The sequence below is a fragment of the Chelonoidis abingdonii genome, chromosome 2 (genome assembly GCF_003597395.2).
Source record: "Chelonoidis abingdonii isolate Lonesome George chromosome 2, CheloAbing_2.0, whole genome shotgun sequence".
In the NCBI taxonomy this organism is placed as follows: domain Eukaryota; kingdom Metazoa; phylum Chordata; order Testudines; family Testudinidae; genus Chelonoidis; species Chelonoidis abingdonii.
In genome coordinates, this window is record NC_133770.1 from 297,971,418 (window position 1) to 297,998,952 (window position 27,535).

General features: G+C 45.8%; 1 protein-coding gene and 1 long non-coding RNA gene across 5 annotated transcripts in view; one reads left to right on the forward strand and one right to left on the reverse strand.

Annotated features, from left to right (window-relative positions):
- Positions 1-7,930, forward strand: part of LOC116815145 (uncharacterized) — a 51,389-nt gene extending 43,459 nt beyond the window's left edge. Inside the window, exon 3 of the long non-coding RNA XR_012655403.1 lies at positions 6,801-7,930. This is a non-coding gene — a long non-coding RNA (uncharacterized LOC116815145). The remainder of the gene's footprint in view (positions 1-6,800) is intronic.
- LOC116815144 (lymphocyte antigen 6E-like) overlaps positions 1-27,309 on the reverse strand; it is a 67,128-nt gene extending 39,819 nt beyond the window's left edge. Inside the window, exons 1-3 of one of the 4 annotated variants that reach the window (XM_032763234.2) lie at positions 27,189-27,309; positions 9,909-10,028; positions 8,009-8,893 (exon numbers count right to left, since the gene is read on the reverse strand). In XM_032763234.2, coding sequence (XP_032619125.1) covers positions 8,688-8,893; positions 9,909-10,028; positions 27,189-27,240 — 378 coding nt within the window. In that variant the 5' untranslated portion in view covers positions 27,241-27,309 and the 3' untranslated portion in view covers positions 8,009-8,687. Of the gene's footprint in view, positions 1-8,008; positions 8,894-9,908; positions 10,029-16,025; positions 16,195-27,188 lie in introns of those variants that run through there. The other 3 variants (XM_032763235.2, XM_075063296.1, XM_075063297.1) reach the window with 3 other exon arrangements.
- Positions 27,310-27,535: the final 226 nt, after the last annotated feature.

A 27,535-nucleotide genomic window follows, 5' to 3' on the forward strand; every position in this document is an offset into this window, starting at 1 on the left:
GTCAGGAATCCGGTCCCAAGGCCATTCACGGCCTTCCTTCCTTTTTGTCTTCCAGCCTTTCAGCTGGAGATAATCCTGAGATAACTCTAACATTAGCGGCTGCTTACACCCCAATAACTGATGAATTGTCTACAATCAGCGCCCCATCTCCCCCAACTTCATGGACGTGAGTTAAATTATCAACCCTTTATCCTCCACGACTACAGATATGGAGCTTTTAGAACTACCCCACTTCCCCTCAATGGGGTTCCCCTGACTCTGCTCCACGGATGGTGGTGAGTAATGATCAGCCCCATGCACGCATGTTACATGCTACTTTGGCTTGTACGGCTGCTACTTTTTTAAGCTATACCCGATAGTAAGTGTGATAGCATCCCGTAGTTCCACAAACACTGGTAGTCTCTACTCCATTTATCTTCATCTGGGCTGTGTGTATATCAGCGAGGGCTAATAGCCGACTCTGCGCAAAGGTGGAATACGGAGCATGGGATTGCCAATCCGCATAGTGCATTGCATAGGCTCCTCCGCTGGGACCAGCTGTATGCAATGTGTCCCTGCTCCCCACATGCATACATCTTATATTGTCCTTAATCATTCCCCTATCGTATTGGTAGGGGTTTAGTCTCCAGGTTCCGCCACTCAGGCCAATCTCTTCCCTTCTGGGTCTCCGCTGGTGTTTCGGCCCCCTCTTCCTTCCACCTAGGACTCCCCAGGTTTCTGGCTGTCCACTCACGCAGGGTGGGGTGGGTGTTTGCTAGAGGGGCTTCTCTTGGTAGTCGGTCAATTCACCTGTCGCTGTCATGCGTCTTGTTACCAGCTGATATCTCATTCATATGGTGGACGGATCGTGGGATCTGACTACCCATTCGAGATCTGGTGGCAGTGCCCCATGTATCGTCGATGGACAGAAACTCTCTAGTATTTTCCGGACCGGACCTGTGCAACACAGTCGTGCAAGATGTATGAGGTCTATCAGTGGACTGGCGTGTCTCAGTACTGTCCATCGTGATCACGCTGGGCCCTTATGCAGTTTGGTTACAGCAGCAAACTTGGCCGGATCTCCGCTTTCAGTCTGCGGGTAGATCTTGCACTCTTCAGGCAAGATCATGGTATGGCCTTTGGGCTCCCACACAGGAATGATGGGCATACGGATGCAACCATGATCTAGCCGGCTCTCTAGGGGTCCTCCAGGCAGAAGTAGCCTCTACATCACTCCCACCATTTACTGCAGCCATGTGACCCGTATGATGCGTGTCCCATACATGCCACGGTTCGTTCTTAAGGTCTTTACCTGGTTCCCAGTTTCCGCACACTACTGAGTTTGAGAAGCCTGGCTCATCAAGCAGGGCGATTAGTATCTTGTACGCCGCCTGCCTCCTGTCTGGCTGCGCTGCGGACAGTAGCCTCTGCTGCCTAGGCTTTATCAGTGCCTGCACTACTCATCCCCATTTGTGTCAAAAAAAAAATAAACCTCTCATTCTTTTTTTTAACATCACCTCTTTTTTTTTTTTTTCCGCTGCGTGGACACCAATCCAATCTAACATTCCTTACACCAGTTCCGTTCAAATTTATTCCTTGGTGGTCCTGCGCTATTGGGGATTGTTCACCAGTGATTTTCCTTTTTGCTGCGAACCCACAGTCTGGTCAGCTCCCTGTGGTCTGATTAAGGAATTGGGAGTTTTGGGAACGGCCGCCTCACTCCCGTGTTCAGCCAAGGCCTGTGATCGTAGTTCTATAGGCCTCCTGTAAAGCTGCAAAACTACACACCTCCTGGCTATTCCCATGGCTCCTTCCAAACACCTTCGTTATGCTCTCCACAGACTCGACTCCTGGTCTGATACGCTTCGTTCTCCTCATCCTCGCGATACATGACCTTCTCCTCGTCTCCAAGCTCTTCTCTTGCTCCCAGCCTCACACACTGCTCCTTCTCGCTGGATCCCTCACTGACTGCATGAGTCCTTTTTACCCCAGTGCCGATTGCCGCCTTATTGTCTGCAGTGTTCTTAATTAAGTATATCTCTACTGCCTTCAGAAGACCTTATTGGCTCCAAGTTTGCCTCGAATTAACCTGACGCACTACCAATTGTTACAAGAGGTACCAGGGATTTGTTCTAGCCTAGGGGCTAAATATTTTTCTCAGTATTACTTGTACCGTCTGCCTTGCCCATCACAACACTTTGTATAACCGTGTAACATATTACTAATAGCTGCAAATTGTAGTGTACAGTTAGTTTTCTTTGTAACGCCAGTCTTTCTGCTGAATTACACTAAGCTAGCAAATAAACCAAGCGCCACTGTTAAAAAAAATACATGTCTCAGCAGCAAAAAAAAATAAAAATTAATAAAAATGCTCCAGCTAAAAAAAACAAAAAACGAAAAACAAAAATAAGCTAGTCAGCCGTTTATCAGTAAAACAACTTGGTATACAAAAAAACCGCTTGTTTTAATGTGCTTATTTAGCATAGTCTCTTGCACCGCTTAAAATCTTAATAAACTTTGTTTGCTTCTCCGCTCTGGTGTGTTATGAGCGGAGTACATGAACAAACACGCTGTTGTTTTGCGCTCGGGGATCTGGCTGGCACAGTATCTTTGTGTCCCTAGTGTGTCTAGGCTAACAATTAGCCTTGCCCAGATGCTCACTGTGTCAACGAATAGTGTCGTACCGACCCACGAAGTACCCACCGGCACGCCTGACAGAGGCCTGAGCAGAGCCAGTTCGAACCGACACGGGAGGCACAACGTGCAACACGCTTTGAGTAAGTTGGGAAAGCAGTTGTAGTGGCTGACTGGTTGGACCCGGTCCCAAGCAACGGTGAAGAAATCCCCTTGATACAGTAGGATACAGTCAGTGGTGAACTTTTGCCGAGGTCGGGGAACGCCCTGAGATCGTAATTCCATTAAGCTTATGGTTCAAATCAGAGTTATAACTATGATGTTATTACTTAATGGGTCAAGCGGCAATGTTAATGGGGCGCAGAGTTAGTGAATAACTCCCTTAGATATGCATTCTGAGTGAATTGGATAAGGATGTTTTTGCTTCGAATCGAGACTATAGATAAATTAAAGAGTTACTGTCAGCTAGACTGGCCTATAAGATACTAGAGTCAGGACAGATCGCCACGTAGAGATTATTAATATAATACCATCCTCAATACTTCCTTTTGTCAAGGAACCGGTAGGCTTCTGAAAGCTGTGTAATGGAGAGGCTTTGTAAAATCCCCACCATATGCCAGAGCTGCACCGGGGGAGGAACATTCTGTTCCTGTTCTTCACCCCATTGATCTATGGAGTGCAAGAATATCAAAACAGGATGAGGATATAGCTTCTAGGGACAAAGGAGGCGACCTCTAGAAAGGGAGAGAACCTATGTCCTAGTGCACTCTCTCTCCTGTGTATGCTAAAAGCAAGATTCTGATCAGAATATGGGGAGTGTGATGATCTGTTACGAAGATCCCACAGAGCACCACCTTGAAGACAAAAAGCTCGTATCCAGATCACTCTAACGCAAGCCCGGATACTACGTTGATCTTCTCAGAGTCCACCATGGTGCTGAACTCGGCTGCTGGATTTGTCCGGTGAGGAAGATGGGTCTAGGAGGTGTTTTGTACCATTTCCCTTCCTTTCTTTCACGGTGGGATGACAGTCTATATCTCAACTCGGATCACATCAAGAACGGCGCTCTACACAGAGACAGTCGACCTCTTTGCTGAAGGGGTGTAGGAGGGTCGTAGCCATCCGTTTGCTCCTGTGTGAAGTACCTTAGGAAAATCTTAGTTATAAGCAGCTACGGCGCAGGCGACTTCATGTGTAGGAAAATGAGTGGACAGTCTAATATTCCATATTCCATCTCACCCCCTAAGAGTACCCCAGCATATTACATGTACGTACATTATGGTTCAACAACCTGCAGGTATTTAGAGAATTGGAATATTTACACGCCTGAAAATCCATCTAAACAATGCCCACTAGAAGGTACGTCAATCTAGATAAGATCATACATCTAAGAGGAGCATTTAAATCACCAAAAAGCCCTGACACAGTGTGAGCAAATTTGTCTATTAAGAAGAGGAACGGGTTAATTTGAAATTCATCTTGGCCCAGGGATAAAAAGAAAGTTGCTCTGCGTTCAAGATCAAAAATCAACGCAGACTATGCTTAGTACAAAAAAACAACAACTGCTTTCGGCCCCAGCTGGCTATAAAAAAAATAGCTAGCAAGCTCAGGCTATAAATAAAACACTTAACTCCATTCAAGAACACTGCTCACAGTTAAAACTTGGCTAATAACCCCCCCCCAAAAGGGCTTAAATTTGGCCACGCAGCTATAAGGTTTGCAAAACACTGCCAGGCACTAATAAAATGTGCTAGGTATCTTTTCTTACAAATAAAAAAGTGCTACCCAAAGACCCTAGCAGCCCTGCCACTCCTTAAAACCAAAAAACTAAATTAATGTAAAGGTCCACCAACAAAAAAATGCTTTGGCTCCATGCTAAAAAGGCCCTTATTAAGCCCTGCTGACTACCAACACCGCTGTAAAGTGCCAAAAACTAACTGCCTGTACCCATAATTCTCACTGCAAAAAAAAACCCCTCCACATCAAAAAAATTCTCCTACTAATGCTTAGCCTATTTCTCCTTCTAGCTCCACTGTGCCTTCTGGACAGCAGGAAAAAAGTACAAGGTAAAGTGCTAGTAACCTCTCCCTTCTCCACTGACAAATATACTATGCTTTTAAATTTTTCTAAAAAAAGCAAAACCATTACAGAGTATTGTGCTGGTAACCTCTCCCCTGCAGAGTGCTAAACCACAACTGTTTTAAAAACAAAAACAAAAAACACTCACTCCACTAATTGCCGAAGTCCAAAAATTCCTAACTAAAAAAACCATTAAAAACGAACCCTGGTAAAAAAAAACAAAAAATTATACTCTGGCAAAAAAACATTTGTTGGACCCATGCTTAAAAATATAGTATTAATTAAATTTTAAAATTTATTCTACAGGCTGCGCCCTGTGTTCTGGATAAATCCTTCAGCATGTATAGCTCTCTCTAATTAAATTTTAAATAGCAAGTATATGATAGTACTACACCAAAAAAATAGTATTAGATATAACTAAAGCTAAAAAGGCATTGCAATAATATCTAGTATATTTAGAAATTCAAAATGTCCTAAATAACCAGCTAATGGCCATTCAAAATAATCTTAAGTACCAGACTTGGCCCACTGCCCTTACAAACACATCAAAAATACCATCTGGTCTGTAATCATAAAAGCATAGTTCGACTCTTCCTAGGCAGAAGTGTGGCTTCACAGGGCGGGGTATGCGCCCTTACAAAAAATAAATGCTATATGTATATCCCAAAAAACACAAAAAATAATAATAAGCACATCCTGTCAGCCAAACAAGCTTTGAAACATTAAAAGGCCCCAAAAAACCCAACCCACTATTTCTGATTCCCTCTGGAGCTGGTTACCCAACCTAAAAAAACTAAAAAAAGGCATTGTTCACCTCCTGCTCACTGGTGCGGTGTTGTGTATCCTTCCTCTCCTCCTGCTTGCTTGTTGTAAAGCACTCCAGCTCCCTAAAGCTTAATCGCTTTTTGTCCTCAAAGTATAAAGAAACTCAGCCAAAAGTTTGTTGAGTCTTCTCAAAAGAGGGAGTTGCTGGTGTCACTAGGCATAACCCTAGGTAACTCTAAAGGGTAAAAAATCACAAGTGCCAATAAAACCCTCCTGCTCAGGCCTCAATAAACCATTGTGCCTCCATATTAAACACTTTGTATAACCTAGTGTAACCTAATGTACTAATAGCTGCAAAATGTAGTGTTAGCAGTTAGTTAGTTTTCTGTTGTAACAGCCAGTTCTCTGCTGTAATACACTGAAGCTAGGCTAAAGTGAACTCAAGGCCACTGTTAGATACAGAATACATGTCTCAGCAGCAAAAAAAAAAAATTAAATAAAAAAAAGCTGCAGGTAAAAACAAAAACAAAAAATAAGCTAGTCAGCAGGTTTTGCAGTAAACAACTTGAGTATAAAAAAAAAAACCTGCTTGTTTTAAGTGTGCTTAATTTAAGGCATCAGTCTCCCTGCACTGCTTTAAAATCTCAAATAAACTTTGTTTGCTTCTCCACCCTGGTGTGTTTATTAGCACGAAGTACACCGGGCAACAAATCGCTGTTGCTTGGCCTCGGGCACTTTGTGCCGGCAACAACGCCAACGGAGAAGGAGTGGTGCCCCCTGCAAAATGGTGTCCTCCATGCAGCATGATCTTGCATGCCTTGTGCATGTGAGGTCACAGCAGCCGCAACAGGATCACATGGGCGGGGGTGGGACCATGCAACCAAAGGGATGACCTATATTCTGGGGATGCCTTAGTGGCCAACTTCCAGAAACCCCAAAGTCTGAAATGACAGCAGTGCACAAACTGCCTGATACCAGCCTCCATTTATCTCTTCCTTGTTCCTTTCCTACCCAGGGCCCGATCCTGAAGACCCTGATTCATTCGAGGAAGGATCAGGCCTGCTACATTGTAAGATGCAAGGGGAATTGGATCAAAATGTGTCATGGGGTTAGCTGCTCTTTATGGGGAACCAGGGCCCAGTCTGCTCCTGACTGTCTGATAGAGGCCCCACCAGGGGATGATTGGCTGCCCCGGGTGGCTGATTAATAAAGTATCAGAGGGGTAGCCGTGTTAGTCTGGATCTGTAAAAAGCAACAGAGTCCTGTGGCACCTTAAAGACTAAAAGATGTATTGGAGCATGAGCTTTCGTAAGTGAATACCCACTTCATCAGGATTAATAAAGGTTACCCATGCGCAGTTAGAGGGCAGCTCCAATGGGAGATGGGAGGCTCGTGTGGAGCGGAGGGCAGCTCACAGGAGAAACCTGAGCCAGGGGACTGAGCATGGCTCTCTGGGGAACCCATTGGGACAGTGAGCCTCTCAGAGGAGCTCAGGAGATGGGCACCTCGTAGATAGAGGACTGCAGTCTGAAGCACCCAAAGGGACCTGGTCTCAGCCGGTGGTCACCCAGACACTGGCTGGAAGCCTGGCCTCACCTGGATCACCTGCTTTCCTTGGAGAAGGGTCACAGCAGATGGACTTCCCCAACCCCCTGGCTCCAGAGGAGGATGTTAGTCCAGCAGGGGCAAGAGGCACAACCTCAGAGCAGAGAGTGGCACCAAGGGAACCCCAGGGGAAGAGGGGAATATGGGACTCAGCTGGGGGACATTGGCTAAGATGAACTTGTCACCTGCCGGGATGTTGGGGTGAATGTTTTGTAGATTTTCTGCCGGGGCTTTTCTGTTAATAAATGACACCCTCCACTAGGGGGTGCCCTTTAGCATTTAACAGGCTGTTTGGACTTGCCACTACCCTGGGTGAGGGGAAAACAAAGTAAGGACTGGCCTGCAACACCACACCTGCCCGCATGGGGGCGTTCTGGAATGACAACAAGGGGGTAAAGGAGTTTGCTCATTAAGGCAGTTTTTAAATATAGCCTCAGGGTTTTCTATCACCACTCACTGACGATGGAAGGCAGGAATTGGAGAGATGCTAATATCTAACGTACAGACTGACCCCACAGTGGTTTTGCTCCCATAGTGTTTGTTCCAGTCCCATCGACACATTTGTGGTAGACTAGACTCATGCTTCACCCTGTTCAGCCTCAATCATACGGACTGAATCCGAAAGAGCTTTTAGGGAGTAAAACGATACAAGGCAGCATCTGGTCTGTGGGACTAGTTACAGCTACCACAGCTGGGAAGAGTAAGTGAATAATCAACTCAAGTGTTCATTCCTCAGTGTCGGTAGTGGAGGGCGGATGGGGGCAGCCATGGGAGGTAAAGATCTGTGTTAGGATGAAAAGTGAGAAGAGAGATGGCACCTATGAGAACCACAAAGCAGCTGTCCCAAGGAGCAGTTGTGCTGCACCCATGAGTTGAGCTTTCAGTTAAGGGCACCTCACACACCCTGTTTTTCCAGCAAGCAAACAGACACACAATACATCTGGGCTCAGGCAAGAACAGGAAGGTGTTTATTCAGGTGTGATGCTCACAATGTGAGCACTGCATTCATTTTACATAAGAAAAGTCAGCCAAGGAGCAGAATAAAGAAAACAGACAACCGGGGGTGAATATATCTGAGGTTTGGTTTTGGATCATGCCTTCCCAGCAGTCAGTCTGGCGCTGATCCCTAGCATGACGTGGATGGGAAATGCCTCTGCTGTAGCAAGAGGCAAGGGTGTTTAAGTATTCCACTTTGGAGGTGGTTTGGGATAAACATTTCCTGGTGAGCCCTGACCTTTTTTTTAAATCAACCCCATCAACTGGGACTCCGGGTATAAAAGCAGATGCTCTGCCAATATTATCCACCATTTCCTGAAGGGTTAAGAGCGCAAGCGGGCATCTACCCGGTGGGGCTGCACTGTTCAACTGAGCTTCCCAGGCCTCCTGCGCACAAAACCATGCGAGCAGCAATCCAGATCTGCTCAGAGGGGCACCCAGTGACAGCAGCGGGATTTCCTTGTGAACAGCAAGAGAGCAGGTATTATCTAATGGGATCTTAGAGAGAGTTTGGAAGAAAGGGCACCATCGGTAATCCCAGTATAGCTTTGCACAGAAGAGGGGTTGGTGTCTTGTTGGAGAAGCCTGAGCAGGTTCTTCAGGGCATCAAGTTCTTTGTCCTGGCCCAATCACAGTCCCGCCCTGAAATAGATGAAGCTGGCCAAGATCGCCATGGCCAGCACGGAGTAGCTGACTTTCACACTGGTGGCCCCGCTGGTATTGCACAAGAAAGAACTGCAGCAGGAAACAGAGGCGGCTGCTATTCCTATGTTTATCCCACCACTGGGGCAAACTGAAGCACATCCCTTGGAGATGCTCTGCCCAGAACGTCCGCCTGAACCGGAAAAACAAACAAGAGAAAGAGACTCAAGATTAAAAGATTCCCAGAGTTCGGACAGGAGCTCCTTAGCTCTGCAAAGGAGATAATTGCACTGATGTAGCTAAGCAATCCTCAGGTGAGGAGGCCATTTCTCAGCAGTTAATGGCTTCAGAGCCTTAGCTCTGCCAGTCATTGCCCAGTGATTTAAATCACTACTGCTATTATATACTCTGAAAACAGCACTAGTCTCTTCCTAGCAGTTACAAACCTGTTTGTAACCATCTGGGAATATCCCCTTCAGATTCCTGGCCAGGATTTGAGAACAGTCAAAGAACCCTGAGAATCCATTCCAGATTGTCACACTCTGCCCACTGCATGCTGGGACAGGGCTTTGGGAGTTCAGTGAGAGCTGCAGGGATGCAGCACAGAGGTGACTAGTCCTGTCTCCTGCTCTTGAGCCTCAGAGCTTTAGGGTCACAGCAAAGCTCATTAAGCAGCAGACACCAATATATCCAAAAAGGCTTCAACCCGGCCTCCTTCTGTGCATGCACAACCAGCCAGGCACTGGGATTGGAATGTGCAAATTCTCTCACTTGCACATGCAGATAATGGAACCTTGCACCAGCATGTGAGATGTTTGGTGCTTAAACCATTGCATGGCTGGGGAGCGGCTGCAGTACTGGGCTATAAAAAAACCTCATTTCAGGACTTCAGCCAACACTGAAGGGGTAGCTATGGAGCCCCTCCATTGGCGTACAGGAAGCCTGACATTGCCTGCACTGCCCTCATATCAGTCATTCACTCATTTGCAAACCTCACTAACGAGCACAGGGGCTCCCGCCCACTTAGCGCGTCCCAGAAAAGTTCTCCTGACATTCAGTTTCAAGGAGCGATTTCCCAATTCCACATCAGCGATGTCCCATCATTCCAGCAGAAGGAGGAAGGAAAATCCAGGGATCTGGAGCTCGGGTAGGATGTCATCTGGGAAAGCGCTATGGAAAGACAATAAGCAGCTCATGCCCAAACTTACCAATTCCTGCACCAAAATACGTGGTCACACAGTAGTTTTCATCACTTTGACATGTAGTTGATGCCAGACAATCCCAGTTGGAGGACGCATCCTTACAGGTGAAGCAGACCAGCGAGTGAGCTGCAAAAGGAAAACACTCTCATGTTAGAGGCTTGCAGAAATATGTTATTTGTTCCTGGTTTACAATGGGCCTTTGTTGCCAAGAAGGCCAACATCATAATGGACTGTATAAGTAGGATCATTGCCAGTAGATCGAGGGAAGTGATTATTCCCCACTATTCAGCACTGGTGACGACACAACTGAAGTATTGCGTCCAGTTTTGGTCCCTCCACTACACAGGGGATGTGGACAAATTGGAGAGAATCCAGTGGAGAGCAACGAACGTGATTAGGGGGCTAGGGCACATGACTTACGAGCAGAGGTTGAGGGAACTGGGGTTATTTAATCTGCAGAAGAGAAGAGTGAGGGGGGATTTGATAGTAGCTTTCAACTACCTGAAAGGGGGTTCCAAAGAGGATGGATCTTGTCTGTTCTCAGTGGTTGCAGATGACAGAACAAGGAGTAATGGTCTCAAGTTGCAGTGGGGGAGGTCTAGGTTGGATATTAGGAAACACTATTTCACTAGGAGGGTGGTGAATCACTAGAATGGGTTACTGAAGGAGGTAGTGGAATCTCCATCCTTAGAGGTTTTTAAGGCCTGGCTTGACAAAGCCCTGTCTGGGATGATTTAGTTGGCGATTGATCGTCTTTGAGCAGGAGGTTGGACTAGATGACCTCCTGAGGTCCCTTCCAACCCTAATCTTCTATGATTCTATTATTCTAATCCCTATCCCTGTCCCCTGCTGCTAATGAGTATCAAAGTGTAGTATATCCTGATATTCTCAGCTGCTATTTCAGGCTAAATTCTCACTGAAGCCAGTGATAGATTTCCCTGCACATCGACTGAATAAGGACTTCAGGATTGGACCCAAAACACAGAGGAGGAATTTTTCAAAGGCAGAAATGGCAGCTGGGCATTCAACTGCTATTTATGCCTCTGAAAAAAAAGTTCCCCCAACACCCTCTGACACCAATTTGTAAATAAGTTCTCAGCATGTTCCTTTCCAAAGCCATAATGTTACAGACAGGATAATAGGGTTATAAGAAAAAATAAGCATGGACTTCTCAAGAAACCATCATCCCAAACCCACCTCATTTCCTTCTTTGACAACTAGCCTAGTGGACAGGGGGAAAGCAGTAGGTGTGATATAGCTTGATTTTGACACAGTCCTATATGACATTCTCATAAGCAAAGTAAAGACAGGTGTTCTAAATTAAATTACTATAAGGTGAGTACACAACTGACTGAAACACTGTTCAGTGTCAAACTGGGAAGGTGAATCCTGTGGGGTCCTGCAGAGGCCAGTACTGAGTATGCTTATTACATTTAATAATAGGAGATATACTTAACTCCTAGAATGGGAAGGGACCTTGAAAGGTCATTGAGTCCAGCCCCCTGCCTTCACTAGCAGGACCAAGTACTGATTTTGCCCCAGATCCCTAAGTGGCCCCACAAGGATCAAACTTATAACCCTAGGCTTAGCAGACCAATACTCAAACCACTGAGCTATCCCACCACCCCAAATGATGATGCAGACAATGCCAAGCTGGGAGGGGTTACAAGCACTTTGGAGGGCAGGTTTAGAATTCAAAATGACCTTGACAAATTTGAAAATTGGTCTGAAATCCACAAAGTGAAATTCAAGGAAGTTAAGTGCAAAGTACTACAGTTTGGAAGGAAAAATCAAATGAACAGCTACAAAACAGGGAACAACTGGCTAAGTGGTAGCATTGCTGGAAAGGATCTGAGGGTTATAGTGGATCACACATTGAATATGAGTCAACAATGTGATGCAGTTTAAAAAAAGGCTAATATCATTCTCGAGTGTAGTAACAGAAGTCTTGAATGTAAGACAGAGGAGGAAATTGTCCTGTTCTGTTTAACACTGGTGAGCAGGGGTGGCAGGTTTGTATAATTTTTGGTGGTGCCCAGAACAGGTCCAAGTCCCGCCCCCCTCCCCCACCTGCCTTGTAAGCCGATATATATCTTTAAAAATAATTTAAAAATGTGAGGGCTCTCAGGTGGGGCCGGTATGAGGGGTTTGGGGTGTGGGAGGGGCTCAGGCAGCAGGTTGAGCTGAGCAGTGAGGGCTGTGGGGTGGGGCTGGGGATGAGGGGTTTGGGATGTGCGAGGGGCTCAGGAAGAGGGTTGGGGTGAGGGCTCTGGCTGGGGGGTGCGGGCTCGTGGGTGGGGCCAGGGATGAGGGGTTTGGGGTGTGGGAGGGGCTCAGGCAGCAGGTTGAGGTGAGGGGTGAGGGCTGTGGGGTGGGGCAGGGGATGAGGGTTTTGGGGTATGGGAGGGTTTCAGAAAGAGGGTTGGGGTGAGGAGTGAGGGTTCTGGCTGGGGGGCGCAGGTTTCTGGGTGGGGCGAGGCCAGGGATGAGGAGTTTGGGGTGCCGGCAGGCTGCCCCAGGGCTGGGCCAGAGAGGAGGACTCCCTGCAACCCTTTCCCTGCCGGCAGCAGCAAGCTCTGGGGGAAGGACCTCCCTTCCCCCACCCGATAACACACTCCCCTGCTGCTGCCCCTCACTGTAGCCTCACTGGGGGTGGTGGGTGGGGCTGCCCCTTGCCCAGCGTGGGGTAGGAGCAGTGACTGCAGGCGGGAGGGCCCCCTTGTGCTGGTGGAGGGTCCCACTGGAAAAGGGAAGAGTCGGAGGAGGAAGGGCAGGGGCAGGGCCAGCCTGCCCTGGCACTAGTGGGGATTAGGGGTGCTAGGACCCTGCAGTGGCAGTTGATGCTGAGCAGCAGGGGAGAGGCAGGGAGGCTCTAGGGCCCAGGGAAAGCAGGCGGGGGCAGCAAGTGGGGGCTGGGAGACACTTGGGTGTGGTGCAAGGGGCCAGGGGAGAGACCAGGCCCCAAACACTGGTGGAGCCGGGCCCCCGGGCCCTGAATATTGCTGGAGCCCGGGCACCACAGGCCCATATAACTCTCTGCCCATGCTGGGGAGGCCTCAGCTGGAGTTCTGTGTCCAATTCTGGGCACTCAAAGAAGTGGACAAATTGGAGAAAGTCCAACAAAAATGATAAAAGGTTTAGAAAACCTGAACTGTGAGGCTTCCAAGGGAGGTGGTGGAATCCCAGTCATTGGAGGTTTGTAAGAACAAGTTGGACAAACACCTGTCAGGGATGGTCTAGGTTTACATGGTCCTGCCTCAGCGTAGGGGACTGGACTTGATGACCACTTGAGGTCTCATTCAGCCCAACATTTCTATGATTCTGTGACACTGGCTAAGAGAGTGAGTATGCCTGAGTGACATAAGTTACACTGACCTAACTGCTAGTGTGGACAGAGCTATGTCGCTCACCCGCCAACACAGCTACAACCACTCACTAGGGGTGGTTTAATTCTGTCACGGGCAGAGCTCTATCCGGTCAGCGTACAGCAGCCACACGAGAGATCTTATAGAGGTGCAGCTGCATCGGTACAGCTCTGCCGCTGTAAGTGCACTAGGGTAGACGTGGCCGTAGTCAATGTGTGCCAGGCTAATGTTCTATCACTCTAGTTTTTTCATCAAAATGTCACACGGCACGAAGTCAAATGCCAGTGCTAACGAGTACATTACAGAGAAAAAACAGAAACAACAGGCTCATGAAAAATGTCTACAAATAGAAAATGTAATGAAGAGGGAGGAATTATTTCAGGAGGCTGTGATTGAAACTACAGAACAAAGAACCTAAGCAATACAAGAGCAAAAACCAATTGCCACCAAGCAGATAATGGAACAATTTGCCAGGGGAAGAAGCTTTTGGTGCTCAGCTACTAGAGATGCTGAAGAACTTGAGAGATACAACACAGCCCTTAGGAAATGCCTTAGATAAGACATGTGGAATCTGACCTTGCAAAGAGCAGAGCTTGGCCAAGGCTCTCACACCCCGACCCAAGGCCCAATGCGCTCAGTGGAAAGACTCCCGCTGACATCACTGGGCTTTGCATCAAACCATTACTGCCCATGCCAGCTCTGTCTGTGTTCTCCACGCAGCCACTGCTCTCCTTCAACCACCCAGTACTTGGCACTTAAACTCCATGTTATGTCTTAAGGTGGGTTAGTGAGTAGCCAGCTAAAGCAAAGGGAGTTCCTGGGGAGAGGATCCTTGCATAGTAAAAGGAATATTCCTGTTGCTCTGGGGACACAGCTACCACCTACCTGCAATAACCCCATTTGCCTGGCGCAGGGCCGGCTCTAGGTTTTTTTCCGACCCAAGCAAACAAAATGTTTGCTGCCCCCCACCCCAGTCCTGGGCTCTCCCCCACCCCACACACCCTGCCGCCCCAGCTCTGGGCTCTCCCCTTGTAGAACTGATAAATAAAATTGTTTGTAATTGTTCACTTTATTAATGTAACTTCTGTTCACCATTCACTACACTTGCTTACATTGTAACTTCTGTTCACTCTTTGCCATATTGTAATTCAAACCCCATTTTAAAACGCTCACTCCATTTTGTAAAGCTTCCTCCAACCTTCATTTTTGCAAACCCTGCTGTAATCTTATTAGTTTAGATGTGTGAATGAGGCATGTATGGATGATGGAATCAACCTCCAGCCCCAACCTGTCCTGATGAGATAAAGTTCAAATACCAACGGCTGAATACTTGGCACTTAAACTCCACGTTATGTCTTCAAGGCAGGTTAGTGAATAGGCAGCTAAAGCAAAAGGAGTTCTCAGGAGAGGCTCCTTGCATGGCAAAAGGAATATTCCTGCTGCTCTAGGGAGAAAGCTACCTGCAATAACCCCATTTGCCTAGCGAAGGGCGTCTACTGTCCAGGCACATGGGCCAGCAGATTTTTGCAGTGTGGGATCCAGAGTGAGTATGTAGAGCGGGCAGCTAAGATCATCTTAAGTGCAGCAAGAAACCAACTTCTTGTTTCTCACTATGGACCCCACAGAATAAGAAATCCAGGTGGCTGGAGCTGGTCAGTTTCCTTGGGCTCAGGCTGCAGTTTATCCTGGCACCTGCTGCAGGTCTTGGGGTGATTTATTTATGTACCTTAATGTGAATAAAGAGTAAGGGGGGGCGTTAATACATTTGTATAAACAATCAAAAATACAACAGCATCTGGGAGATTATAAGTGGGGAACATTCATTGGTTAATAACCGAGCCTGTTCTTCCTAGGTTTAGTGGCAAATAAATAAACAAATAAAAGCCTGTTCCACAAACACCTGTTCCAAACCAAGTATCAAACTGCCTCAGACCTCCTTATTTTTTTTTTTAAAAGCAGATGAGCTCAGGAAGAGCTGGAGGAGTAAAATTATCCTCCATTAAGAATCAATCCGTGGCTCTTCCAACCGGAACCTACTGCTCTGATCTCCCCCTCGCCCTCCAATATTACTGGGATTCCACTGTAGCGTTGTAAGAACGCAGGGCCTGAGTCTGATCTCATTTGTGCCAATGTTCCACTGCGCAAGCTTATCTGAATTTAGTGCTGTTACTCCTGATTTACTCCACTGTATCGGGGATCATGATCAGATCCTTATGGTTTTAGCTGATTACAGTAGAAGAACTTGCAAAAATTATGGTTGCAAGAAAGCAATGCTGAGAAGCACCGATCGCTCTGAGTGAAAGAGCCTGTCTCAGAGGATAACATTATAAAAGATTTCTTTAAGAGATGACTGGACAGGTCTCTAGGGCTAGTCAGCCCCCGTTAGCCCCCTCTAGGCCTCTCAAGACAGCTGCTGTTGGAAGGAGCTCAGATCCACAGAGCTGTGCTCTCTCTTGCATCCAGAGCACTGCATCCCCCTAAGCATTATCAAATGGAGATAACTTGCTGTGCTGTGCCTGCACTGAGCTATTTTTATTCCATCCACACAAGCTAGTGCTGGAAAGACAGCCAACGCACCAGCCATAGATTCACACTCCCAAGCGCCTGGCTGCAAAGGGAGGTTTGCAGAAGTGCCAGCTCCCACTTAAAGGCAGAATCTTTGCCAGCGGTGCTGCAAAAATCCCCCTCTGCCCCTGCCATTTCTAGCTGATTCCCTGTCTCTCTCTCATGCACAGAGGAATCATTAACAGCATCTCACCTTGCTCCACACACAGAACCGCCACCAGCAGGGTGAGAAGAAAAGCCTTCATCTTCGGCCTGCTGTCACAGCCTGGGCAGATCAGGCAGCTGCTTCTTGGGAAGCTGGTTATAAATGAGGAACTTGGTGGTTAAGGCAGCTCACTGCAAAGACTGTGAGTTAAAGGGGCGGAGATAGGAGATTGATGGCCTGGCAGGGTATGGAATGGGCAGGGGAGTTTGCTCATGTAGGTTTTTATTTTAGTTCAAGAGCAGCCAGAGGCAAGGAAGCTCAGAGTCTTAACAGAATCCAGTGCTGCAGGAAATGTAATTTTGTTTGGTTTCCTTTCCCTGCTGCAGTCTGGAGGGAGGAGGACCCAGGGATTTTCCTACACCCAGTGTACACCCCCCTGAATTTCCCCAACACCTCTCCCTCCCCCCCAGTTTTGTGAACTAGTTACATGTCAATTTAGTGATTGTTTGGACATTTGAATTGAAATTGAAACATTAATACACACTTTAAAAGCATATAAAGTGTCTGATAAAATATGTGTATCTGAAAAAGTGTAATAGATTTGAAAAGTCTGAACATAGACTAGCTTCCTTATACAGCTGTTGTTTTTTATGACAGTCAGCACATTCATTTTGGTGATGTTGGCCAACCTAATAATTTCAAATGATGATTTGTAAGCAAAGTCTCACTGAGCTCTCCCTGACAGCTAGTGATGAGCTAGGGCTGGGGGGAAAGGCTTCAGGACCAGATTGTATTTACATTCACATCTAATCTACCAGCAAGCAGAGCTGTGTTGCCCAAGTGATAGATTTTGGCTGGGGTTGGGTTACAAATCACTTGAATGCGAGTTGAGGGTAGGAATGAAATGTTGTTCTTATTGTATGAGTAAAGGGCAGTAGAACTGTACTTAACCTGTGCTGATTGAAGGCATCAAGAGAGAGGGTGGGGACAGGTGTTTTGCTTGATGGTCTGTCTGAATCACAAGTACTGAGACAAGTACTGGTAGTGCCTCACTCCACTCAGCTGTCGGTGTTTTGTAGGACAGGGATCTGTAAAAGCTACATAGAGGTTGAGCAGAATCTAGAAGTTGCTGTTGTAGATTTTTAAGAATCAAGTCTGTGTACTTTTTCAGTTGTCTTAACAAACACTTCTTGTCCTCTTCACTTAAGGACTGAATATAAATGCCTTCATTAGTCAACTTCTGGACTGAAGTCTTTGTTTCTTCCAGTACTTTTTCAATGGATAGCTCTCTGATTGATCCAAATGTAGCTTCTCTTGCTGGACAAAGATCTACTACTGTTGTCGCAGATGCCTGAATAACATTGTGTAATGACCCAAGTGGTTTCAACAGTAGACTTGCAAAAGAGAGAACGGCAATAGTCTTCTCTGAACGTAGTGACAAAACTAATCCACCAGCCTCACTACTTAGATCCATCCCGTCTTGGTAGATACTTTCCAAAGCTAGTAACAACGACTGGAGTAATTTTAAGACAACAGCCAAGCATCGCTCATAAGAAAGCCAGAGTTTTTTCCCAGGTTGGACTAATTTGAACTTCAGTTCCAGTGTATCTTCTATATTTTCCAAGATAGTCAGTCTTTTTGGACTCTTGCTGAAAAAAGAACATAAGGAAGATGTTAAATTTATAGCTTTTTTAATGTCTTTTGAAGAGTCTGCAGCTCGTACTAGTGCTAGCTGGAGTAGATGGGCTCTGCAGTGCATATAGGAGAGATTAGGGTTACACTTTTCTCTGAGCAAAGCTTGTGCCCCACCATGTCTTCCAGAGAAGTGTGCAGCTCCAGCAAATGCACAAGCAGCCAGCTGTTTGGGGTCCAATTGACAAGCATTTAACTCTTCTCAGATGTGGGTTGTCACAGATGCAGCCAATGTGTCTTCTATAACTTGACCATCTAGAAATGCATCTACTGGCCTATCACTGACATCAAGATAATGTACACAATGACTTAATACTTGATTTCCATTTGCATTGGTGCATTCATCAGCCATGTATGGAAATTTTTTGAATGTGGTGAGAGAGTTCTTCACTTTTTCAGCTGTTGAGTCTTTCACTGTTGCACCACATGCTTCTAGCCAGTCAGTTGAGTTACTTGCAGAAAGATAGTGAGCATTTGCTGGTCTTGTTCAGAACCAGTGTTCAACTTCAGGATAAACAAGTGGCAATGCACTTAACATTGGCCTCCAGTTTGTGGTGTGTGGTGTCTCTTGCTTAAATAGAAAGTAGGATGCCACAGCCATGTGTGTTCCCATGAACTGTGTTGTGTCTCCAGCATTCTTAACAGCCTCATTAACACTCACTGGTGTTGTCCTTGGCCAGTGGAGACTCAAAGTTGAGAGGTGCTTTCACATGAGCTGATGTTTATAACTAGGTACCTACCAAATTCACCGACCATTTTGGTCAATTTCAGGGTCATAGGATTTTAAAAGTAATAAATTTCATGATTTCAGCTATTTAAATAGGAAATTTCACAGTGTTGTAATTGTAGGAGTCGTGACTCTAAAAGGAGTTGTTGGGGGTGGTCACAAGGTTATTGTAGGGGGGGTTGCGGTGCTGCTACCCTTACTTTTGCATTGCTGCTGGTGGCAGCGCTGCCTTCAGAGCTGGGCAGCTGGAAAGCGGCAGCTGCTGGCCGGGAACCCAGCTCTGAAGGCAGAGCCAGCAGCAGCACCAGTGCAGAAGTAAGGATGGCATGGGATGGTATATCCACCCTTACTTCTGCGCTGCTGCTGGCAGGGTGCTGCCATCAGAGCTGGGTGATCAGCCAACAGCCGCCACTCTCCAGCCACCCAGTTCTGAAGGCAGCACAGAAACAAGGTTGGCAATACCACAACCCCCTAAAATAATCTTGTGAGCCCCTGCAACTCCCTTTTGAGTCAGGACCCCTTTTTTGACAAATGCTGGTCTCCCCTGTGAAATCAGTATAGCATAAGGTAAAAGCACACACAAGATCAGATTTCATGCAGGTGAGACCAGATTTCCCAGTCCATGGTGCGTTTTTCATGCCTGTGAATTTGGTAGGACCTTATTTATAGATAAGCTCTCAGCTGATCATCTGTGCTGAAGCCCATAGCTGTGCTCCAGCCACTGGTTTGGGGGGACGGGCTGCTAGAAATGCCAAGGCTGACTTCAGGTTTCATTTAGCATGTTTCTAGCCCCTTTCATTGCAAAGAAAGCCTTGAAAATGGCTCTCCATAACTTTGGTAAATCAAAATGGAGCAAAAGCATTCGTCCTTTCTAGACAGCATCCATGGCAAGTATCAAGCCACAATTGTTTTGGCTGCCATCCTGTCCTATAAAGGTAGTATTAGACTTTTTTTTTCACATGAAGAAAAGTGTTTTTTCCCCCCAAATTATTCAACAACTACTGAAGAGATTTTGTCCAAACTTTGCAAAAAAAAATGACCTTTCAGCAGGCAGCCACCATGGAAAATTTCAGCCCCCAAATTGAAAATTTTGGCAAATTATGGGCATGTGCAAATAGTGTATTGGAACAGAAACTCTTGTGAAAGTACCAGCAACAACTGTTAAACCATGTAGCCACCAATGAAATGCAGCCACTACTGAGGTGGAAGGCAGGAACCAACCAGTGCAAAGTACCCTCCAAAGATGGGAAATTCTGGCTAAAGATATCTTTCCTCTCTTATGAAAAGTATGCTAAAATCTCTAATGTTCATACAGAGCAGATCTGACCTGCTTTTTAAGGTCTTATCCAAACTATTTCCACTCAGTAAAGTGCCTGGGACACCATTTATCTGTCTGGGAAAGGTGAAGGTCTGAATTGTCCCTGCTGGAATTTGGACCTATAATTCCAGAGACTAAATGATCTGTATGGCGAACCCCATGCATCCAAAACCATACATCAAGCCCCTCAAAATTATAAGTGTGGCTTTAAACTCATGAGCTTGTCTCTGCAACCAGGATGAATTAAAAATATTTTAAAAAATAAATAAATGAATTCTGAAGTTCTCACATAATCTCATGACTCCAGGAGCTGGGGCTTTAAGAAGAAAAAAAAACAACCCGTATGGGCGCACACGGACTATTAATAGAGAAGCAGTCATTTATTAGAGCAGTTAGAACAGAAAGGTTGCAACTAGCCTCCCTTTCCTGTATATAACAAGGGTCATAAGCAATGCGACTATGAGTGAAAGTCCTCTGGAGGGCAAGAGAGCATAGAGATAACTGATCTTCATGTCTGGTCTCTGCAGCTATCCCTTTGGATTATGCATTATTTGTAGATGCTGCCTCCTCAGTCCTTCTTCTTCGGCTAGGCAAATACAGGTTTTGGTGGGAGCCAGTGGCTAGAATGCTGGTCTGAAACTTGAAAGACCATTGTTTGATTGTCTTCTCCATCACAGATTTCCTGGGTGACTCTTGGCAAGTTACTTACAGCCAGTTTTTTAAGGTGCCACCACAAGGCACCATTGAAATGTCCACATCAAGCTACCACTGCTGGCTGTGATTGTAACAACCGTCATTCACATCTATTCAACCTTTTATTAAAAACAGAAAAGGCAGGGGAAAAACAGTTAAAGCATTTGAGAGATAAAGTGTTACCTGTAAAGGCTTTCATTGTACTGGAGATAAGGTGTAAATATTTAACAGTGAAGAGAACTAACCACTGGGACCACGTTTTTAAATCAAAGCTGGATGTTTTTCTAAAAGATAATCCTTAGAAATTTTTTCCAGGGAGTTCTCTTGCCTGTGTTGTAGAAGGGGTCACAGTGTCCTTTTTGGGCCTTGGATTCTATGAAACTCAGCATTGCCAACTCTCATGAGTCTCATGATAATTACTCAAGTATCAGAGGGGTAGCCGTGTTAGTCTGGATCTGTAAAAGCAGCAGAGAATCCTGTGGCACCTTATAGACTAACAGACGTTTTGGAGCGTGAGCTTTTCGTGGGTGAATACCCACTTCGTCAGACGCAGGTAGTGGGGAATTCCAGGGGCAGGTATATAGTATGCTAGCAAGCAAGCTAGAGATAACGAGGTAGTTCAGTCAGGGAGGGAGGCCCGTTTCTACCAGCAGAGGCTGTGAAAACCAAGGGAGGAGAAACTGGTTCTGTATTGGCAAGCCCATTCACAGTCTTGTTTCGTCCTGCGGCTGATGGTGTCCAATTTGCAAATGAACTGAAGCTCAGCAGTTTCTCTTTGAAGTCTGGTCCTGAAGTTTTTTTGCTGCAGGATAGCCACCTTCAGGTCTGCTATAGTGTGCCAGGGAGGTTGAAGTGCTCTCCTACAGGTTTTTGTATATTGCCATTCCTGTATAATAGTGGTCACTGATATATTTATAGGTACATTGATTTGAAACTGTCCAATTGCTCCGTGGCTAATCTGTGTTCCTAGCACAGTAACCCTAACCCAGCCCCCATCCACTTGTGTTCACCCACTTATTACACTGTGTCTTACTTTAGATTATAAACTCTCCAGGGCAGGGACTGCTTTTTAATGTTTGTAAGCCAGCAAAATGGGCCCTGAATCATCTAGGCTGAGCTCCTATAAACACAGGCCAGAGAACTGCCCCCAAAATAATCACTAGAGCAGAGCTTTTAGAGAAACAGCAAATTTTGATATAAAAATTGCCAGTGATGGAGACTTGACCATGATCCTTGGTAAATTGTTCCAGTGGTTAATGACCCTCACACTGTTAGAAATTTATGCCTTATTTCCAGTCTGAATTGTCCAGCTTCAGCTTCCAGCCGTTGGATCCTGTTATTGCATTCTCTGCTGGATTGAAGAGCCCATTATTAAGTACAGTAATTCCTCACTTAAAGTCATCTCGGTTAATGTTGTTTGGTTATGTCGCTGATCAATTAGAGAACATGCTCATTTAAAATTGTCCCATGTTCCCTTATAACGTTGTTTTGCAGCTGCCTGCTTTGCCCACTGCTTGCAGAAAGAGCAGCCCATTGGAACTAGCTGGTGGGGGTTTGGAACCAGGGTGGAGCGGCAGCCTCCCATCCATCAGCTCCCCAATCCGCTAAGTTCCCTATGCGGCAGGGGCCAGTGCCCCGGGCCCTTTTAATCACCTCCAGAGCCCTGGGCTCCCAGTCACAGCCACAGCTACCGCTACCATGGGGCTCCAGCAGTGATTTAAAGGGCCCGGGGGTCCCAGCCACTGTAACTGCAGCCAAAGCCCCAGGCCCTTTAAATCTCAATTTAAAGGGCCCGGGGATTTAAAGGCCCGCCTTTTTCGGTTGCAGCCCTGCCCCCTTCCAGTTCAGGCCCCGCCCCCTGCTGAGGACTCCAGCCCTGCGTACCATACCGGTAGGTCCTTTAAGTTACTTTCACCCCTGGTGTGATGCTACGTTAACAACGTGTTAACCCTTGAGGGCTCAGCTGAATGCTAGTTCATCATTTAGCAGTAAGGCATTCCCTGGGAATATCCCTCCCTCCGACTTCACCACCTCAACCAAGCTTCACAATCATCATTGCTGTGTACAGTATTAAATTCTTTGTTTAAAACTTATGTTGTGTGTATATATATATGTTCTTATGGGGTTAGGTTCCAGGGAAATTTTTTTCGCCAGACAAAAGACTATATATATATATATATATTGTGACAGACTCAGACCAGTGGGGTACAGGAGTCTGGTAGAGGGCAAATATACTGGTCACTGGATGAGTAGTCTTCTGTTCCCTGAGTGACCAGAGCAGGGTCACTAGAGTAATAGGAACTGGCTAGAGCCAATAGGCAGCAGGTGATTAGATACCCTGCAGCATCAAGCAGCAAATCAGGCACTGGGTTAAAAAGACGCTCACTCCAGTCCGCGGGGGAGACAGAGAGCGGAAGTGCGTGTGAGGAGCTGGACAAGAGAGTCTGGAAGAGTGAAGTGAGTGTCGCTGGAGACTAAGGAGTTAATAGCGTATATCACGACCAGATGAAGTCTGTGTGAGGATAACAATGTGTTTGGAGGAGGCCATGGATATACGCCAGGAGTTGTAGTGTTCTGCAGCATGTACAGGAGGCACTACTGACGCTGCATCCACAGGCTTGGGTAAACCAGAGTAGAGAGTGGCCCGGGTTCCCAACTCCCAACTTTGATCAGACACAGGAGACTGACCCGACTTGGGGAAGATCACTTGAGTAGTGAAAAAAATTTCCCTGAACTACCCTATAAGCGAACTGTACCTGGGTCGACGAAAGGTCACTAGCCCAGTATTCCTGTCTACATAGTGAATTCCAGGCTCCCAGAGGACGCTAACAGTCAATATCAAGTGATATCTCTCTCTCTATTCACATCTTCGTGAAAACAGCAGGCACATTTATATCCATCTTACTTGGCTAATAGCATTTATGGACTTACCTCCATGAAGTTTTCAGTTTTTTTAAACGCTGTTTCAGTCCTACCTTCACAACCTCCTCAGCAGATTCCACAAGTTGATGTGTTGCTTGCATGAAAAAACTCCTTTATTTTTTAGACCGCGCTATTATTTCATTTGTGACCCCTAGTTTTTTGATATGGGATTGTAAATAACTTTTTCCTTATCACTTTCTCCACATCATCATCATTTTATAGACCTTAATCTATGCCTTATCTTCTTCTTTTCCACATGAGATCTATCCTTTAATTTCCTCATATGGACTCTCTCAAACCCTAATCATTTTATTGCCCTTTCGAACCTTCTAGGCCAGATGATCTTTTTGAGTAGGAAACCACATCTGTACACAGTTTCGGATGTGGGTACCATGATATCTTAGAGGCAATAATATTCTGTCTTATTCTTACCCCTTTTCAATGAATCTAACATCCTGTTTTGCTTTTTTGACCGCCTCTCAGCACTGTGTGGACATCTTCGAGAATATTCCTATGATGACTCCCAATTTTTTTCCTGACTCGTTGTAGTAATTAGCTACATTTATTTATCTATGTTGGATTATTTTTTTCCCAATGTGGCATTAGGTTTACACTTATCCAGCTTTTGTTGCCAATCGTCTATTTTGAAGATCTTTTGAGTTTCTACAGTCTGCTTTTGGTCTTAACTATCCTACTACAGTTTATATGGCTGTGCAGATGTGCCACGTCACTTTACCCCGTTCTCAGATATTTTATGAATATTGAGGATTGGTCAAGAGACCCTGGGGAAAACCACTATTACCCCTCTCCATTGTTGAGAATAATTCATACTACCTTTGTTCCTGGTTTTAACAGCTTCATCATCATGAGAAGACCTTTCTATCCCCTATCCCATGAAATTTAATTTAAGAAAGCTTTGGTGGGGACCTTGTCAAAGCTTTCTGGAATCTAAGTACTAGGTCCACTGATCCCCTTGTCCAATGTTTGTTACCCTTAAAAACTCTAATAGATTAGTAAGACATGATTTCTTTACAGGAACCATGTTGACTATTGCTCAACAGGTTTTTGTTTTTCTATGTGTCTCGAAATTTTATTTTAAACTTCATTTTGACTAAATTTGCCATATACTCGTAGACTTACTTGTCTCTATTGCCAGGATCACCTAGCCCTTCCTTAATATATGCGTTACATATAGTAACTTCCAGGCAATGGCAGAAGCTTTTAAGGACAGTACAACCTTGTTAACAGTTCTGCACTTCACATTGAGTTTTTCAAACTCTTGCCTATCAAACTTTCCATGATGCCATCTGTCCGACTTTTAATTTGCAGTTTATCCAATTAATCCCCTCCTCTAGGACACTTCGCTGTACAGTTCCTCAATTTGTCACTAAAAAGCCAAGGCTCAAGTTTGGAATCTCTAAGGCTCTGAGCCGTGAGATGAGCAAAGAATCATTTAATTCTCTGCAATGACTTAATCATCTTTCAGCGCTCACTTCTTGTATCTCGATCATCAAGGCATGGGTTATCAGGCTTCTGCTTCTTATGGGCTTAAAAAGCCATTTTTTAGTACCTTTGAAGTTTTTGGTAGCCGTCTTCAACTCCTCTTTGGCTTTTTTATAGCATTTGCACTTAACTGCAGTGTTTATGTCTTTTCTATTTGTCTAGATTTGACTTCACTTTTAAAGGATCTTATTTATCTCCATTCTTCTTTACATGTTTTGCCCAGTTCATTTTTTATAGTTTTTTTTACTGTGTTTATTATTTGGTATCATTTGAGTTCACCCTATTATGGGTGTCTTAAAAGCCCTATGCACTTCGGATTTTCACTTTATCCTGTACCTTTACTTCTGTTTAATAATTCTCCCTTCATTTTTGGCATAGTTCCTTTTGAAATTAAAGCCACGTGTATTGGGCCTGTTGAGTGTCACTTCCCACAGGAGATTTGATGTTATTAAATTATGTCATTCAACGTCCCGTTATATACCTCTTACCAGCCTCTCATTCGAGATTACTCCTAGATTGCCAGAATTTTATCTCTGCATTTTTCGTCCAGTAATCGCTTCACTCTCAATATGGCCTACGTGACCAATCCATCATCGATTACTTAATATTCTGTCTCTCTAATATCATACCTTAGCATTTCCATCAAACTATCACGTGTCCCCGCGTTCACGCCTAGGCTGATCCTATCCGAATGTATATTCTTATAGAGCAGGATTCTATCACAGGATTCTAGAACAATGTGGCTCACATCGTTATTTACTTCATTTGATTCACATTTTCTTCACATATGATTGCCACTCCCCCTGCATGACTGTTTCTGTCCTTGTATATTTTACCTGGAATGATTGTGTCCATATTCGCTCTTCCAGTCCACAGGCTTCTGTTGATGCTCGTTATATCAACTTCATCCTCCTTTATCACAGCACTCTAGTTCACCCATCTTATTATTTAGACTTCTAGCATTTGTGTACAAGCACTTTAAAAACTTGTCTCTGGTTATTTGTCTGCCCTTTTCTGATGTGTCAGATTCTTTTTTATGTGAATGTTTATCATCTGATCTGGCCCTTACATTATCCTCTTCCATCCTCTTCCACCCCGCCAAGTATTAAACTGCCCCAGACCTCCTTATCTTTTAAAACCAGATGAGCTCAGGAAGAGTTGGAGGAGTAAAATTATCCTTCATTAAGAATCAACCAGTGGTTCTTCCAACTGGAACCTACTGCTCTGACCCCCCTCGCCCTCAATATTACTGGAATTCTACTACAACATTGTAAGAACGCAGGGCCTGAGTCTGATCTCACTTGTGTCGATGTTCCACTGCGCCGGCTTATCTGAATTCAGTGCCGTTACTCCTGATTTACTCCACTGTATCTGGGATCATGATCAGACCCTTATAGTTTAGCTGATTACAGTAGAAGAACTTGCAAAAATTATGGTTGCAAGAAAGCAATGCTGAGAAGCACTGATCGCTCTGAGTAAAAGAGCCTGGCTCCGAGGATAACAGTATAAAAGATTTCTTTAAGAGATGACTGGACAGGTCTCTAGGGCTAGTCAGCCCCCGTTAGCCCCCTCAAGACAGCTGCTGTTGGAAGGAGCTCAGATCCACAGAGCTGTGCTTCCCCTTGCATCTAGAGCACTGCATCCCCCTAAGCATCATGAAACGGAGATAACTTGCTGTGCCTGTGCCTGTGCCTGTGTAATGCCGCCAAACCCCAGGCTGGATGCAACTGGGGCCCTCTGGAGCTTAGTGCACGAGCCTCTCCAGCATGAGCTAAAAGCCACTGGCTGTTAGCCAGGGCCGGCTCTAGGTACCAGCCTAGCAAGCAGGTACCTGGGCAGCAAACGGGAAAGGGTGGCTTCCTGGGCTGTCTTAGGGCAGCACTGTGGCGGCTTTCAGCAGCATGCAGGTGGCAGCTCCTCCGGTTCCCTCTTCGGTGGCACGCCAGTGGCAGCTTCCCCCCCACCCCCCTTCGCCACTTGAAGTGGCAAAAAAGGCAGAGCTGGCCCTGCTGTTGGCTAAGGCTGTAGCCCAGACTCATTTTCTCTCTCACTAAGTGGTCTCGGTGCCACTAGATGGGACAGAACACCACACCCAGGAGGTGTGTGCGTTACACCTGCACTGAGCTATTTTTATTACATCCACACAAGCTAGTGCTGGAAAGACAGCCAATGCACCAGCCATAGATTCGCACGCCCAAGCGGCTGGCTGCAAAGGGAGGTTTGCAGAAGTGCCAGCTCCCACTTGAAGGTAGAATCTTTGCCAGCGGTGCTGCAAAAATCCCCCTCTGCCCCTGCCATTTCTAGCTGCTTCCCTGGTTCTCTCTCAGGCACAGAGGAATCATTAGCAGCATCTCACCTTGCTCCACACACAGAATCCCAGCAAGCAGGGTGAGAAGAAAAGCCTTCATCTTCGGCCTGCCGTCACAGCCTGGGCAGATCAGGCAGCTGCTTCTTGGGGGGGCTGGTTATAAATGAGGATCTTGTGGTTACCTGTGAAGGCAGTGCATGCAAAGTTTGTGCATTAGTGGGGAGGAGATATGAGATGGATGGATGGGTGTGGGATCTGCAGGGGAGTTTGCTAAAGTGAGTTTTTTTTCTTAGTTCAAGAGCAGCCAGAGGCAACAAGGCTGAGAGTCTTAACAGAATTCTGTGCTGCAGCAAATTTCATTTTGTTTGGTTTCCTTTCCCCACCAAAAGCTTCTG